General features: G+C 29.8%; 1 protein-coding gene across 2 annotated transcripts in view; it reads left to right on the forward strand.

Moving 5' to 3' along the window:
* The window catches only part of LPCAT (lysophosphatidylcholine acyltransferase), a 73,230-nt gene that overhangs the window by 25,686 nt on the left and 28,415 nt on the right, over nt 1-19,129 (forward strand). For both annotated transcript variants that reach the window (XM_031970243.2, XM_076369336.1), the window contains exon 2: nt 6,765-6,910. In XM_031970243.2, coding sequence (XP_031826103.1) covers nt 6,765-6,910 — 146 coding nt within the window. The remainder of the gene's footprint in view (nt 1-6,764; nt 6,911-19,129) is intronic.

Raw genomic sequence — 19,129 nt, forward strand, 5'->3', positions numbered from 1 at the left:
CGGTTTTATTACATATTTTTTCTGTACTTTTCAAAATAACATGTTCTATGTGGATATATTTTTTATTTCATTCATTTTTACTTATAATGAGTAGGAAATATCTAGAGAAAACAAACTTTTGAATAAATTTTGCGTTTGTTTTTCTTGTATAATTATCTGCAGTCTTTTCGTATTTCTTTAGAAAGGCATTTGAATTGTATGGCACGTATTAGAACTATAAAATTGGTCAAAATGAACCATTTCTCCTTTTATAATTATTGAAAACATATAATTTTCCAAAAAATTATTATGGATCATTATATATATATATATATATATATATACACGATTTTATTATTATATATAATGTAATCATCAATTGATTACATGAATAATATTATATAAATATGAATATGAATCATGTGAACAGTTAACTGGTTTAGTCATACACAATATAAACTATAAATCAATCGAAATTTGCAGAAATGGACTGTTGTAAGTACCTTGTATAGAGAATCCACAAACTTTAATTTGATTACTCGGTAGATCTACATCATTTTAAACATTTAATACTTAGCCAACCGAATGAGGAGATCTCCCACTTTTAACTTAGTAAAATATTGCATTTTATTTTGTTTATTTTTTCTTTCATTATTTAGTAGGTTTTGAACTTGCGTTATTTTTAATTCATCAAATACCTTCCTTGCTTTTATAGAAAAAGCTTTTAATCAACAAAATCAGTTGAATGATTTCGATTCAAATTATTGAAAAAGGTTATAGTAATAGTTCTTTGTAGGCCTAAGTGTTAATATGTATATATTTGTTGTATTTTCTTCTCCTTTCTTTTACATCTCTTGCATTGTGCAAGTTTCATATTCTATTTTGTACTCCTTTTTAATACCGATTTCCCTTCAGTTCGTATCCACATTTGAACTTGATTATTTTTATCTCACTCTCCTTCTCTATACAGAAGAAGACACTTAAAACTGACCATTAGATAACTCGGGTATTATTGGCAATAGAGAAAAATACATTAGACTTTATATCAAGGGCGACATAGATATATACCTAAATACATAATCTGATGTCACCATTTAGTTCGTTTTTGCAAATGACAGTATTGAAAGTATGTGAAGGTAAACTTCGTTTTTCAGATGAAATGATATTTCTTTTTTGCTTATCTTCTAGAGCAGCGTTTCAACACGCATACTTAGAAGGTCTTACGATCAATTTAGAAGGTATTCATCATTCTAAGGAGGTACTGTGAAGATCCTTAAAAATCTAATAAATTGATGATATGGAGATACTATTCATTTTATGAGAAAATTAATATATTTTTACAATTAATTCCATTTGAAATCGATTTTATGACGATTCGACAATTTGGTGCGTATATAGTTTCGTGCTTTGCTCTAAGATATCTAAACGAACTCGGAATGTTGCTTTCATTTCCCATAACACGTGTGTATTGACACCTGCCAATTATTATGTATATGTACACTTTTACGTGCAAATCTTCTTAATTGCACGGGTTCTGTGTGTAAAAAATTACACGAATCAATATAGGAACAGCCTCATTATATCTACACATTTCAGTATCTGTAACGTGGATAAATATCTATAATTAAATAGGAATCAAATCAAATAATTAAATAGGAATTTTTACCTTCTTTTCTAACTGCTGTGTAATTATATTAGAACTTACCTAATACCTTACACTTAATTTTATTTGTTCAGGTTCTATCTTATTTCTTCATTTCAATTCTGCTGTTTCTTTCCCCAATATCTTTTACTTGTTCTATATTATCTTCTCCCTTCTTGTTTCTTTTTCTTTTAAATTTTCTTCTCGCATTTCTTTTAATTGTTCATTTATAATATCTTATATTCTTTTTCTACTTTTCTTATTTACTTCTTCATTTCTTCTCATTCTTTTGCAATCATTTGGGTGTCCCATTTTAACCTATAAACGCAATTATTTCCAAAACTATTCGTTACTTAAAAAATGTTTCAAACGCATTTTTTTTCTATTTTTATAAAGTTTCTTGTTGCATCGTTTGCTACAAATAACGATGCAATGTGACTTTCATATCTCCTACACGTCCATCTACACACAAATTAAATGTGCCAAGTTACTGCCTCCCCAAAACGAAGAAACTTGCATAATGTTTCTAATTTCGAACAGTTTTTTCACTGCTGGTGTTATATATTTCAGTTTCTTTCTTTTTATCTTCGATATGGTACAATGAAATCAAATTACTGTAATTCGCTCAACTAAACGACGATTATTTGAAAACGTTTTTATATTATAAATAATGTAACATAAAGCAATGACATTTAGCGAGATAAAGAGGCAATAATGGTAACGCAACTCAATTAAATAATTTCGTATCATATTTTTTGCATTTTATGTATTTTGTTCCAAGAAATCGCCCGGCATTCAACTTGTTAATCGCATCTCTCTCTTTTTCTACGCTTTTCTACCAACCGTCTTCTTACTCTTTGTCTGCTTTGTCTTTTCTTTCTTCAATGAGCCTCCGCTTATACTTATACAACTTTCACGTCCCTGCCATTCAACTAGAAGTTCTATTGACAGCATTTTCATCGTATTATAATCGAGAATATAAAAGCTTAAATCTCTTTTAGTGTATGACTCACGTGAGCTATATACAAAAATCTTTTTTTTCTTCGAATTGTAAAGACCAAGATTAAACTTCTTGTACTGGAGAGACGTAGTACCGTGCATCTTGAAATGTTTTTATTCCAAAATTGCCAATAACCTCTTGTACACATCGATAGTCTTTTTTCTTTATTGTACATTTTAAGTTGGGACAACCCCATTGAATTTTTGACAACTACTTAAACCTATGCAGATGATTATCTATATATACGATTATTGTATTATATATTCCTTAGTTGTGGATCGTTGATTTAAGTGAAAGTACGTTTGTTTGTAAATTTGAGTAAAAACAATAAAAATAAATGGAATGAAATATATGAAAATTTTTATTTCATATTTTATCCAGCGTAATTTAAAAACTCTAGGGAATTCGATCCGACTCGATATATTCGGTTTGCAGACCTCTAATTAACCTGTTAACTGTGGAATTTATTTTGAAAAAATAAAATAAATATTTTATTTTGAATTTATTTATGAGGTGTGTACAAGTCAAATGTAGGACGAATGCACTCAGGGTATATTTTAATGAAAAACTAAAGCAAAACAAAAAAAAATTACACTTTTGTGTGAAAAAATAAAGAATTCATCGTTGACAGAATGAGTATTATTTAAAGCTTTAAGATGACGTGTATACTCTTCAAACGCAGTGAACGACTGTTTAAATTAAGAAGCCAATGATGTTTAGTGATTTATTCTGTATGATTTATATCGCGAATGATCGATGTACTAAACTAACTCCACAAGAATGCTACAGAGGAAAAACGACATTTTCTACTTTCAAATACAGGGACAGAGTTATGTAACTTTCCCTCGAACATTACGAAAAGTAATACCTTGTCGAATGCTAATTCTCGTCCAGTGTTTACGGAGAATTCTAGCCGAGTGGTATTTTCGAATGCAAGAGTCGAATTGTTTGATTACTCGCCTAGAACTCTTTAGCACTAACCGATCCGGTCAAACGACCAGTTTTAAAATTTGATTTAAAATTCTGTCCTATTAATCATCAGCTTTTTAATTATCGATTTTTGTCTTTTCTTTTGTTTCTATTTCTATTGAGAAACGTTCGTCATCAAACTTATTTACCTTTATTTTGTTGCCAGTTATTTGACTGATTACGATAAAAATAGGTACGTACATATTTTTAAGGCCTAGTTTGGATAGTATCCAAGTATATATAATCCGTATATACAACCGCAGTCTAATATTGGTCTCATTAGTGCTTTGCACGTGTTAATTAAAATTCTTGTGTCAGCGTCCCAGCCATTGTAAACTAAATAGTTTCTTACATCTATCTTTCTAATACATTTGTATTCCATACAATTGCAATGGGTGATCGATATTAATTTTTTGTTCATGGATATTTGAATCTTCTATATTTGAAGCGTGATTTAAAAGAAATAGTCATTTTTTTATATCAATGCAATAACTTCCGTTTTATCTAAAAAAATTGTATTCTGTTTCTTGCTTGAAGTTTACAATGTATTTTGTATTTAATTCAATACGTATTATCTTATCTTTATTTAGCTCTAGCAGTTTTATGTTTGAAAATATGAATATCAAGTAAGCTAATAATGACACATATGTCGATTTGCTTCTTGACCAAGTTTAAAAATCAGAATTATTATCATTCGTCCAAAGATCTCGGTTTATAAGCTTCAAGTAACGAGGCTAAACGAAATATATGGAAGAAGTAAAAGTTCTTATCTTCTTTGAACCATCTTATTCGATGTGTAATACGTTTCAATTTATTTCATGTAATTGAAGCAATATGAATTATTGATGAGACGAAAATAATCCATGATTGTCACTTGTTTGAGTATTTTTATAAATGTTGATAATTATTTCTTATATCATGTTTTTACTGCACTCTGTATTTGATGTTTGTTGTATGCATATGTATATATATATTGAAGGCATAATTACTATCTGTGCGAGATTGTTCATGCACGTTATTCAATTTAAGTACCTATTTGCTGCTTCAGTTATGATTTCCATTAACTTGTTTATCACTATATTAGATTAATCTATCCCTTTAAGATCTTCAATTTAAGTAATCTCCAGTCTCCTGTACGAAGTTTCCGTGTAAGAATCTGTATAACATTAAAATTTTCAATTTCACTGTATTTTACCACCACGATTACTTGATATCGATTACTATCTTGCGGATTTGCGTTTCATTAAAAATTTCAAGTGAATTGAGTGTATTGCTGAAAATGGTTGATTTGCTATTCAATTCAAATTTTTTATAAAACTGAATCAAATTAAGTCATGGTGTTTTCTTTTTGATAGAGAGATATTACAGATTCATATTTTATTAGAAGTGAAGAAGATAATTATTACTATGTATAAAGTGTTTCAATAAGAATCGACACTTGATTATATCCGTTGCTTCTGGAAATATAAAAAAATTGTCATTAACAGAAATTATTTAATATAATGAATAGTATAATGTGGCAATAACAATTTTTTCGTTAGAAATATTCTGAAGATTTCAAGGTTAACCTCAATTTTTAAAATGGAATCATGGTTTTTTGAAATAAAACAACAATTTTTTGGAAAAGACTAATTTGGAGATAATTTATTCAAGTAACTATTCGATGAAAATTACGCAACACTGAAGAAATTCTATTAAAATATAGAGAATTTTTAATAAGTTTTATAGGTAAAATATAATCTTAACCTTTGTACTCAATTTTAATATGTGAAAAAGTAGTTTTGCGGTAAGGAGGTTAAGGGAATTTTAAGCTAACAACCAGAGCAGAAGGTTGTCACCCTCTATTCTTCCTTTGAGAGTAGTTGATCACTATCGACCATCACACTGAATAAACTGCCAACCGAAATACTGTGGCACGACCGTTCATTGTTCCCGAAGGGCTGGAGATTGTGCTGATTAAGACTTCGTTCGCTTTATCGAGAAAAACTTGGTTTATTCACTTAAGTCACTGTACCAACCAATTACGTGGAAGTGCTACGAAGTATATCTTTATGGTACGCCGAAGGTCGAATTAGAATGCAGAATATCAATACGGTAAAAATGAATTTCTTTCATGTTATAACAAGTAACATCAAATGAGAAATCACATCATTTGCCTTAATTCGAATAGGCAGAGCGCTATTTTTGTAGAGAAAAACTCAACAATGATCGACACATTGAATAACATCATATGCAAAGAACAGAATAAATTGTTAATTTTTCTAATGAAAATGTGTTATGTATAATGGAATTTTTTTAGAAGTATTAGAAAAAGTATAAAGTAAAAATAAGTAAATTATTTTACAACATTACTATCACAAAAAAATATTTAATTTATTTATGCATTTTGTACAATATATTTTCTCTGAAAATAAACATAACTCAAAGTAGAATACGGTAATAATTCACCAATAATGGTACAAATATTATAATTATATAATATTTATTTATAATTATTTAATAATTCCTTCATTAACATTTATTTCATACTAAATTATGATATATTAAAACGATGGATATTAGATCTTATTTTCCGGATAATGTCAGTTTACACCTACAAAGTATAAAAATAAATAATTGCACTTGAATATATAACGAATATCTAAGGAAGTCGGGAAAAATTTATTGTTACAATCTTTGTAAGGATTACATATCAACCGTAATAAATACTCAGTAGTTTTAATGTTAAGAAACACGAGTTACAGTATCTACTATACAGCCACTATACGTGAATCACTGACAATTCCCATTTTAACGCTAAAACTACCAGTGAAAATGTAGTTTTTTTATTTCACAATTATTGATGTCTACAAAGCATTGAATATTCGAAATGATTTTGAAAATAAATTGTTCCACTTAAAAACTATAATGAATGTCTGACAAAATTGAAAATAATCTATTGTTGCAATTTTCATAGGAATTAAAATGTAATCGTATTAAATGCTCGGTAGGTCCAATATTAAGAAAGTAAATGTATAAAAATATTTACATCTCCTATGTGATCAACAAAGGATGGATCTATACAGACAATAATATAAAGTATACACATAGCCGAGTAGCTAGTATCTCTCTTATCCCGTATTATAGTATGTGTTGACGACTGTCTACTAAAGTAAAAAGTGCTTCTTGTTTCAGACGGCATTCCTGACGGTAGCGCTGCTGCCATTCAGACTGGCTGCAATTACGGCTTTGGTGATCATGGCCTGGCTCCTAGCTTGTCTAGGTCTCCTTGGATTGTCCGAGGAGGATCTCCGACGAGCTCCTCTGAAAGGGTGGAGACGGTAAGGCATCAAGCTACCATTATGTCCTCTTCCATTGCGCTTTTTGTACAGTACCTGCAGTTTCTTCATCTCTCGATGATACTTCGCGTACACTATCCCCGCTACCCAGAAGCTTGATCATTGGCTGGAAACATCTACAGCTGTTCACAGAAGTATCCGAGCGACTTGGAACACTGTTCACGCGAAGTGCTCTTTACGAATGCGACGATTGATTCTCAGAATTCCTTTATAAGGTGACTGTCTTCCTTTATTGATGATCTGCGAATGTTTGGGCAGATTGAATTTACTAATTTTCAACCCTTTGCGAACGAGAATTTTTTGAACTTATGGAAACTTAGCCATGAAAAAGCCAGGTTATATAACAAAGTCTTAACCAGTTGACCTATTTGTATCATTAGCGTATATATACGCTTAATTTTTAAAGATTTTGCTAGAATGAAAATGAGTTAATTTTATTGAGCTTCCTTAAACTTTCATTTCATTATTCTGTAATTGTAAATTATTAAGTGTTTAAAAGCATTCTAATATTATTTTATTGGTGTACAGAGCTTTCTAGAAATTTGAAATTATTTATTCAGACTTTATATAAAAATTGGTATAATAGATTGTATAATTATTTGAAAATTATATTCGCAATGTTTAGAAAAGTATCTTCGCTGTAAATATAGTTCGCAACACTTTAATGCTCACGTGTACATTGAAGTATCATAAATATTCACTTATCTTAAAAGTTTGCATTTATATTTTGTTATGTATTTGCATATTTTTGGATACTTCAGCTATTCCTAAAAAAACAATAAAACAAAGTAAAGTTCAACAAACTCCTCTAAAAGCTATTTACGGAAACTATTCTATAAATATAAACTAATATTTTCTTTCGTATGTCGTATATTCATTTGTGTTTATTGAATTTCGTTTTTTGAAACATATATTTTAATGACGTTGCTGAAAAAAGAGATAATTGTATTACTCTTACTTTCTGTACGAATTGAATATATCTATTCAGTTTTAGAATTTTAATTCAATAAAATTGATACAAATACGTGACAAAATATGTGAATTATAAATTCCTTACTTGTTTCAAAATTCAATTTTTTGGTTGCTGCATAGTAATATATACAATATAATAGAGTCATTGCTTTATTTTCATTTATACAACATATAGTTTGAACCATATTTTTTAAACAGGCATTTCAATTTTCATTAATTCGAAAATGTACTCGCAACGGACATGTTTTTACAAATTTACTTTATAGAAAGCAATCAGTTTAAATGGCGGCTTCACCGACATTAATCTGATGCAAATGAAACCGAGCCACGTGAAAGTGAGAATAAATTTTAACTTGCATGCTCTGACGAGTGCAACGAAAGTGAACTTCTAGATAATGAAGATAAAAATCATTACACGTATCGCAGCAGAGAAAGTACATATACGTATCCTGATAAACTTCGAAATCGAAAGTAATACAGGAGCTATGAATGTTATTTTAATGTACACACATGCTTACCAATGTGACGAAGTTCAATTAAAATGTGTGTGCGATTAGTGTTTTCTAATCTAATGTTAAATTTCATTCGTCTTTACAACTCTGGAGGTGTGCATGTTAATTAAAGCTCGATCGAACATTTCGCTTTTGAAGCAAATCTCTCCGTGAAATAAGTATGATACTACAAATTGTTCACTTAAAAATAAAGAAAGATAGAGTATCGACTTTCCTCTTTTAAAAAGTTGCTGAATATATTGTAGCATATCATAATTTTCGAAACTTTTAATTCTTTGTTTTGTAATATCCTATTAGACTCGCTATGAAAATCGTAAACTGAATTTATTTATTTTATATTTTTAATATAAATGAAATATTATTTGTCTATTATCAATATTTAACTTTTAGAGTAAACGTGGACATAAAATAAGCATCAAATTCTTCTCTTTTTCTGTTGAATTACTAACGATAAAGTAGGTTTATCAAACTTAATTTTCACGGCAATCATAGGACAAGGGGTTAAGAAGGCTTGGCAGCGTACCTGCTTCTACGTAAAGTCCATTTCCTTCGAATAAAGGTGCGGGTCATAAGTTGCATATGGGAATAGTATTTTCACAAATATAGAAATCCCAGGTATACAGGGTGTCTACAAAGTCCATGTGCGATTTGAAATTGTAACGCTGTTAGTATACATGATGGAAAGAATCTGTTAAAAGGATCAGAAAAATTCTTCTTTGACTTTTCTTAAATGTTTCTACATGTACATTTTTTTATTGTTCTTGTTCATTTTCAACATAACCACCCTGTATACTTACTCATATATATTTGTTTATCACCTTTGTTTAATTATTTTTAATCACCTTTATTAAGTTGATGAGCTTGTAATAAAGCATATATTTTGAAAGTATAAGTTAGAAAATTGAATTTCTATTAACTTAAAATAAATCTATAGACCGTTATTTCTTTTATTATTAACCCTTTGCACTCGAAGCTTTTTCTCACTGATATTATCAGCAACTCGAAACAATTTTAACGGAAAAAGCTTATTAACGTATAGATAAATGATACCCGCTTGAAAAGGAAAGTCATAGATGTATTTTACTGTTTTTTTATCGATTATAGGTATAAATGTTATAATACATTTAATGACAAAATTTTGCAGTTTGTAATGACGAATTTTAAATAGCGTTGCCCCGGAGCCCTCGAGTTCAAACAGTTAAATTAATGAAAATATAACATATACACATATCATTATAAGAATACAAAATGCCATTTAAAGGAACAGAGATAAAAGACCATTTATAAATTTCTAATTGGATACTTCTGTGATCAATTGTACCTAACAATAAGTTTTGTATGATGCATTTGAAGATCATTCTAATTTTATGTTTCAATATTTTTCACGTTTGCACTTGCTTAACTAATATATTTCACTCAACAATGACTCTTCAATAGTGTTTTTTTAACTTTCACATGTATTGGCACCTGATGCTCCACTTAATACCAATATAATTTCCACTTACGCCGCTTGTACATCGTAGCCCTATTATATTTTCTTTGGGTGCACGCATGTTGTGTATAGTTTACTCATAAATACCTATTATCCGACTAAGAAAACAGGAAACGCTCAAATATCACTAATTTAGTGTTATAGTAACAAACACGTAACGTTTTCGTAGCGAGCAATTTCAGACATTTAATCATTATTAATCATAATAATGAAAAGCTGCGGAAAATATTAAATAAGTTTTATTACAACATAATTATTTGATGTTCTGGCATAATTTATAAGAGAACGTATTGTAAATAGGAACAAATTAATCTACAAATCATTAGCGACTTTGAGATACCTCAGATTTACTTAATTTTTTAAAATGGAGATATTTAAGAAACATTTGTTTGCAGAGTAAACTATGGAAATCAAAATGTCTACTTATGGTTTATACGAAGTTTCCATTTCCGAAATGTTACTTTCAACAAGCTGCAATGAAAGTAATCTTACCTGTTTCATCGTTGTAAATATTAGAAATTGTTATCGCATATTAAAAAATCTTTGAAATATGTTAATAGTTTGTTTTCTTATTGGTAAAAGCTTTTTTCATTCTTTTAAGTGAATTTGTATGTAATAAGACCAAGATATCTGAACATTTTTATCAATTGCTTTCAATTGAGAGTACTAATGTTATTGTAACTGTAAATAGGATATTGCATATATCAATCTGTATACTTTCATGATGACTTAAATTCCTGACCAATTTATTTTTGACTCGCGTTGGTGTTACGCTTGAAATAATGTTAACGATTGCAATAAGAAACAAACGATGTAAAAATATTTTCTTGTCAACTTATAAAATCACTTTTCACTTGATTATATTATCACTTTTGGCGCAAACAGTACGTTGCCTCATACACATAAGAAAGATACATTTCTACAAATTAAATGATTCCAATACTTTACACATCTGATTTGATTAAAATGTCCTGAAATACATTTTAATTTCTCCCATAAGTTATGTTATTAATATAGTAATAATAAAAGTAGAATAATAATGAAGAAAGTTACATTATTTTCTGAGATCAATACTTTATGATAATTTGTATAGAAAATAGAATACAAGTTAAGCATCGTTCATTATTTATGAATATAACGTGCTAAAAGGACTTCATTAATTTAGTATATATAATATGGAAATTATTGATATAGTCCGATTATTTTCACAAATATAAAAATATTCTCGTCATTTTTAATTGTATAAAAAAGAGTTTCATATAAAATTTATACGATTTAAGGAGGAAAATTTTGACTATCAAAACTTTTACATTAAGATCATAATTTCGAAGATTTCTAGGTCAGTGCATTTTTTAATAAACCAAGACACGGGAATTACCGAAATTCGTTTGAATAAAAGCATAAATGTAATTCAAAAATTTGATATCCACAAAGTTTCCTTCCTTAAATTGCATTAAAAAACTCTTTTTTCTATACATATGAACAAAACATCGAAAATATTTGTGGTTGTCATGTCTAGAATAGTTCTGATTGCTCGAATAGTTAACCTTTCAGTTCAGTTGTGTGAAAAAAACAAATATGTGAATAACCGTAAAAGAAATTCAAAGATTATCTTGCATACATAACTCTTCACTATATAATTTGTATAAAAGGTGCGAACATAATATGTATATTTATAAATATTCTTAAAAAATCTTCATCAATTTTCACCAACATTTTTCTCCATATTAAGGGATAAGATGTAAATTTAGCGAATTCATATATCTCTGAAATGTTCTCAACATCGTTATCTTTCAGTTAGTCTTCTTAATAACTCTCTAATGACTCTCTTCGTGTTTTTCAATGCTTTCCTCGACGTAGCTCACTTTCCAGGATAAATTTATTCCTAAATGGAAATAGGTCATTCTAAATGCTTACGTCTAAAGAAAATTGCTTGTCGTTTCGGAAATTAATTATTTTTCATAAACACGAAAATGAAAATTTATTCAGTTTCAATATTTAAGTGCTTAGAAATTAATTTTTAACTTCTCTTAAGTCATTTTATTGGTAATCCCGTTTACATTCTTATTTACATTATCTCATTGGTGTTAAAATTATCAAGTAGATTTATAATGATAAAGCAGAATATTTGATTTGTATCAAATGTAGAAATCAATTCGGTTTCTTGATTGTATAAAACCTTTTCAAGTAATCAATTTTTAGTTCAAAGTTAATGAAATTTCATCATTAACGATAAAATAGTGTTATCAAACATAGTTACAAAAGAAATCGTACGACAACAGGTTAACACGTTGAACGCCGCACGATTTCATAAAGCAAAATATACAAAATGTGTATTAAATTATTAAATTATTAAATTATTAATTAGAATATTAAATCATTTGATTGAATTAAAGTAATGTTATTTCACGTTCATCTAACTGGATGTCACAGCATTAGGTAGCATTATTCATAAAGAATACAGAAATATAATATAGTAATATAATATAGAAATGTGTTCAAATAATCATCATTTAATTGAGTGAACTATCGTAATTCGATTTGGTTGGAAGTCACCGATGACCCTCATGGTATTCAGTGTGTTAAACTATAGTTGAAGACAACAGATGGTAAAAGGTAGATGAAAGATATCCTTCGGCGAAGACGCGTCAGAATTAAAGCGAAGGAACAGAGAAGGGGAGGATAAATTGCGGAAATCCGTCGAAGAATTTTATTTCATGAACGCATACTTGAAACGATTGGAGATCTCGGTGGGGAGAGTGCGTGAATGGCCGCGGAAAAGAAACGAACGCGAGGATATACGATAAAAAGAAGAGGTAACAGGAGAAAGTGCGCATCAGATAAGTAGTTAGCGTCCATCTTCTTATGGACGACGAAACGTAGGAATTTGCAGTGACCTTCTTGTCAAAAATCTATCAAACGATGTTTTTAATAAGTAAATATCAATTACATACGTCTGTGAGTTGCCTGAAAAATACGATACCTCTGTGTTTTACTTCAAACGCGTTTTCATCGGCGATTTCGGCGATGGTTAAATCGTGTTAGATGAAACCAGGTCGGTGGAAAGTGTACAAAAGTTTTCAAAAAAATTTGAAAGTATGAAATGTAATAAGCAACGGTAACGTCGAATGCAAATTTATTGCATTTCTCTCTATTTATCGGGGTCTAGTGTTTTTCATTTGAAATGAAAACAATAAGTGAAGAGTGTGAACTGATCTAAGAAATAAATTGATTTAGTCTTCAGGAATAGATTATTTTCAAATGTTTTATTTGCAATATTGTCAATCGTGTTAAATCGTGATAATACCGAATGACAAATGACAAGTTTTCATTAGAAAGTTTGAATAATTTCTTGTAACTTTAAGGATTTCATTCATTAGGGCTGCTATTCTAGGAAAAATGAATAATGCTACTAGAATCACGGTGATTCAATTCCTAAGTAAGAGAAGATCTTTTAAATAATTTTTCGCAAAACATAATTAATATGAAAGTGTAATAACTTACTATTTAACAGCTAATTGACGTGCAGTTGAAGCAAAATATTTATTTTCTTTTATTCGAAACAATCCGAAGGAAAGTGAAAAAACAATTTAAATTATGAATTTTGTAATGTAGCCTTTGAAAGAGAAACTTTTCGTACGAAGTCCTGGAAAATTTTTGTTTTGTTCACAAGAAAATAAAATTTATCAAAAGTATGCAAAAACCAGGGTTTGCCCCATAAGGGTGGATGAGACTGAGTACCTTTTAAAAGCCCTAAAAAATGTAATACAATTACATTTTCGCTTTCATAAGTTAAAAAATAGTAAAACAGTTATTTTCAATAATTTCAACAAAGATGAAGCTATTAATATAAAGGGAGCTATTAATATAATTAATATAAAGAATAAAATCGACAAATTATACTATAGGAAAAATTTGAAAGGAAGATATGAAAATAATTCTTTTCCACAAAATACATAAATGCTTATGTATATACCTGCCTTTACGTCCCATGTGTCATTGGAATCAGTCAATATTTATTATTAACTGGAAACATAAAGCTACAACAGGTGCAGATGTAGAATATCGATTTTGTAGTGTGGGTACACATTTTTAGATCCCATCAATATAAAAAGTCCCTTGAAATACTATAATAGAAAGGATTTCGCACAAAGAAACACATAACAACACAGATTTAACCCTTTGGGCTTCAAATAAAAACTTTTAGGAAAAATACATGTATTTTCACAATCTACGTGAACTAACTTATCATTTTTAGCAAAAATAAATATTTTCATAAAAAAGGCTATTTTAACTGTCAAAAGAAGAGAGCGCGATTACTGCAATATATTGATTTTGTCTGATGGCTCTAGTTCACTTGTTTACATTTTCTGATATTGAAATATGTGCTTTCAAGGTGATGTCATCGGGAACTAAAAGATAATATTTTCGTATATCGGCTCCTACTTTTTCAGTATCAATATTGGAAATTGTTAAACACATGCTTTCGAATACCATTGTTCATGTGCCTATTTGCCACATAATTACCATTTTTTCTCTATGTGTAAAATGAAACAAATTTTTAAGTAATTCGAATATTTCATACATTTGTACAGTTATAAATGGAATAAAAAAAACTTAAAAAAATGTAAGTAAATAATATGTACTTAACATAAATTTGGCTGTTCCAATATTAAAAAAATAACAAAACCATTTTATGAGACTTAAAGGTTTAACACGTTCACACCGGTACGTAAATAGCACCGGCAGTACACAGATAATTTACAACATTACAATAAATCACCGTGAATAACGAAACTATTTATCAAATTATTTATTTACACTCATCTACAATTAGCAAATAAAGCCAAAAAACTAGAGACGTAGCAAAAGAATGTGCTTTGATATTATTTTTGCGAACATTGTTATTATTATGATCTGTGATTAAACATATAGAAACATGTATCGACGTGAATGTATTAAGAAATGGCAACACAGAACTGTTTTGCAATATTCTCCCTAAAACATAAAACATTATTAAACGAAACATAGAAATGGTTATCCACCTGCCAATATACAAAAGTTATAATATCTAATAGAGCTTCCTGTCATAGCTGTCTTACTTTACGAACGTTATTCTGCCTCTATTACGTATCTATATCATGTTCAAATAATTATGAATTTTTGTATAAGTTGCTACTATCTGCTCGTGACTTGCAGTTTTACTTTTTTTCCCATTCTGTACCGACATTGACTAAAATACGGGGATGGTGGTCACTCAACCTTGTAATAGGATAACTGACTATACGACTGATGGTGGGATTCATGCAACTCCCTACGGAGACCGTTACCCCTGACGTATGTAAGTCCTCTTAGTGTTTACGTAATAGTACAATCTTTTAACTCTATTTTCTAATAGCTTTCGTGGTGAAATCAGCAATTTTTGGTTTGGAACTGTTTTTCAAATTATTTCTTTATGAATTTATGAATCAGTGATAACTATTATTTCATTTTAATAATAGGATTCTACTGGGTAATTATAATCATTTGTTTGAACGACATGCAATTAGGATTTTTTATAAGAAGAAATTATATATGTGAGTAATACTTTTACCTATAAAATAAACAATGCAGATTTTATTGCTTTTTAACTTGTAAATCCGAAATAAAAATGACAGTTTCGTTGTTGTACAGTTATCGCATTAACGAAACCTTATGACAGCGTAGCAAATACCATTAAAATATCATAGATAACTTCCCCGTGTATACAACTATAGATAACATTGTCTTTCTCCATGAATATCTGTAAATATAGTAAAAAGTAGCAAAGAATTTTAAGAATTGTTTATAATTAACAGTAATTATTAATGATAATTATAAATTAATCATTATTAATAATATAATAACAATGATTATTATCAATAACAGTTAATTGATAAAATTATTTATTAAATAGCAATTCATGGAAGAAATACTCTTATACCTTTGATCCCTACTGAAACGTAACAAAATAAAGGAATTAATAAACGATAACGACAAGAAACTTCTCTTCAAAACAGACGATTATTACTTCACTTCTACAGAATCAGTTTTTGTCGAATTAAAAACAAATTACGGTGCCCGTTATTATGTACGCTACGATGACGTGATTTTACATTACGAACGGTCAGCCATTTTTGAGAAAGTCTTCGTAAACGGTAGTTCCTGACGAATTAAATTAGGCATTCGGGTCGTAGAAATCGCTGCAATATTGTCCAGTTCTGTTCAATGCATTTGTTTTTGATGATACTCCTGAGTCTTGCTCGCTCAATAATAAATGACGTGTCATAAACCTCCATACTCGGTGTGGCAATCGATGGGTTCACTAAGCGTACAACCCCGTTAGCCTAATTCTTTTTCAGAGATCCCCCATCGTGAGCCCCCACTTAACACGTTCACTACCACAAGAGTTTTCAGCGTTTCGTATACAGTATCCTCGCGATTAGTGCCCAAAAATCGGGACTGCAACCAGCTACTAATCGTGCAGTGGTGTTGATCCCAAGTAAAGACAAGTTCCGAGTCGTGCTCCTCTGTTCGTCCTCCGTAGAAAAGAGTGCGAATGAAAGAAATAACCTGAATAATTCATTCACTCTAATATTTTAAATCAAAATAGTACATTTAATTTAATCAGCCGTCCACAAACAAGGAATACACAATGCAATTATATACATAGATGACCTGCATAATTGAAAGTAATTGCCAATGGCCCAATGGGGTTGACGCAACTTAAAACAGATAATAGGAAAAATACATCCGAACTTCGGAACGGTCAAAACAAACAGCTGAATGAGGGGACATAAATGCAATGTTAAACTTTTCTATTTTTCACTTCGGTCGACTGAAACTTTTATCAGTTGAATTGGGGTTTCTTATTAAAACGAGACCAAGCACAATATATTTTTGAACATGTCTACTTACTTATTAAATTACAATAATTTATTTTCTTCTAGTAAATTGTGATTTAAAGTGCGGCACGTTTGGTCTTGTTTCAATCAGAAGCATCTCACAAATGCGTTAATAAAAGTTTTGTTTACAAGCAAACCCTTATAAAGGAGTTTTATCATCGCATTAAGATTGTCTCACCGATATCTATCACTGAACAATGTATCGTACTACAACTGGTATTAGAATTAATTATAAAGCCTATTAATCAGCTTTTCGATTTCGAATGTTGAAAAATCGGTAACCTATTAATATCATGCTGCTCTAAAACAAAAGAAATCAGAACGAAATTATGAGATTCCCTTATACTTTGATTTAAATTACAGTTAAAATCATTTAACATTGATTAATCCTTTGCACTCCACAAGTTTTTCACCGGAAATATTCAATATGGTCTAATGAGATACAGACGACATTTTCTTAGATTGAATTAAGAAATCTCACATGCATCGAGGAAAAGAACTATTTTTTTTCAATATTTCGTACATTGATGCATTATACGAAGTTTAATGTTAAGTATCAAATTTTATAGTTTCACTGTATGAAATCAATTGGTGAGTGAGAGGCACCTCTCGAGTGCAAAGGGTTAAAACATTGTTCGCTGCATGATTTCGTAAAGCAAAATATTCAAAATGAAAAAAATATAACATTAAATCACTTGATTGAATTACATTGTTAGTATTGCAAGTTCATTTAGCTAAGTGCCAGTACATTAACTAGCATTACTTATAATATAGAAATGTTTTCAAATAATCATCGTTTAATTGAGTGAACTATAGTAGTTCCATTTGGTTGGGGTCACCGGTGACCCCCATGGCATTTAACGTGTTAAAGTTACAAAGCCTTGCAAGTGAAAATGTACACACTCATGCTATGGTGGAAACCGTGTTGGTAGTTATATACATATAATCAGTGGTTGTCTTGATCAGGAGCGGTATATAAAGTCTTAAGTAGACGGATAGGGTGTTTCCGACGCCCCACGCATGCTTTTTTAAGTATATTGGCCCTGAAGACGTCTCGCATGCGTCTGGCTGTCTCAGTACCTTCCTAAATACTGTGAACATTGAATAATTGCAACACTCGACGGGACCGGAAGATTGCAGTTATGAAGAGATGGAATCGAATCTACCCTAAGAAACGAAGATTTTAGGATGGCGGATGTAGAAACAAACGACGCGAGTGAAAGAGATAAAGAAATTGACAAGTAAAAGTATCGAACCCTGAAACAAATAAATTAAAAAATTATGATACTTTGTGTGTAAGTGGAGTATGTCAAGCTTAATACATTGTAATTTGTTTTACAATATTGAACGGGTGAAACCACTTCTTGAAAAAATTCAAATTTTTCAAGAAGTGGTTTCACCTTGAGAATGGTGAAAGATAGCAAAAAAAAGTTTCACCGGAAAATACATTACTTTATCACGTCTATAAAATTGTAAAATAAAATTTCTCAAATAGATCAAATTTATCTGAGTACCCCCACTGCCAATCCTTTTTGAAACATTTTATGTTGCAATTTTAGAGACACGAGAGGACAATGTATTTTTTGTTGAAACTCTTTGAAAATGAAACAAATGAAAGTTTTCTTTTTCTTTTTCATTCATTCTTTTTCCAAAAATTTGCATTTTTTTCAAAGAGTGATTTCACTCTTTCAAAGTAAACTTCGGTACGAAAAAAATTACAGTGTGTTAGACTTGGTTTTCTCTATTTACACACAAAGTTTCATAATTTTCTGAATTTGAGGGTTCGATACCTTTTCTTGTGAGAATCGAAGCGTTTGTCAACATTAAAGCTCGCGATAAGCTTGAGACCTTTAACTCAAAAATCAAACTGTTTTGTTTTTGACATTTGATGAATGGAACTTTCATCATTAAGTTCCTTATGTTTTCTGATTAGCAGCAAACGGTAGAATTACGATCATAATTGCTTGTATAATAAACGATTGAAGTTTTGGATGTAGAAAAGGACTGCGAATAGAAAAGAAAGAAACATTGAAATCGTCGAGTTCGACAATAGTCGAATGATGTTAAATACACTCTTCAACCGCCATTAGTCGTCGAGTGCTATGGTGTGTTAAAAGGAACATAGTGGCAATATTGTGTGGAATACCACGTTGCGATTATGAAGAGGTTTCCGATGTTGCAATTATCAAATGTTCACTGTATTCATTTTTCAAATCATTTCAGATATTTAATGCTTTCAACACTTTATCTACCGACAACTATTTAATGATCTTGTAAAGATCAATGATTAATTACTTTCGGT

Source organism: Nomia melanderi, chromosome 7, assembly GCF_051020985.1.
Source record: "Nomia melanderi isolate GNS246 chromosome 7, iyNomMela1, whole genome shotgun sequence".
Taxonomy (NCBI): domain Eukaryota; kingdom Metazoa; phylum Arthropoda; class Insecta; order Hymenoptera; family Halictidae; genus Nomia; species Nomia melanderi.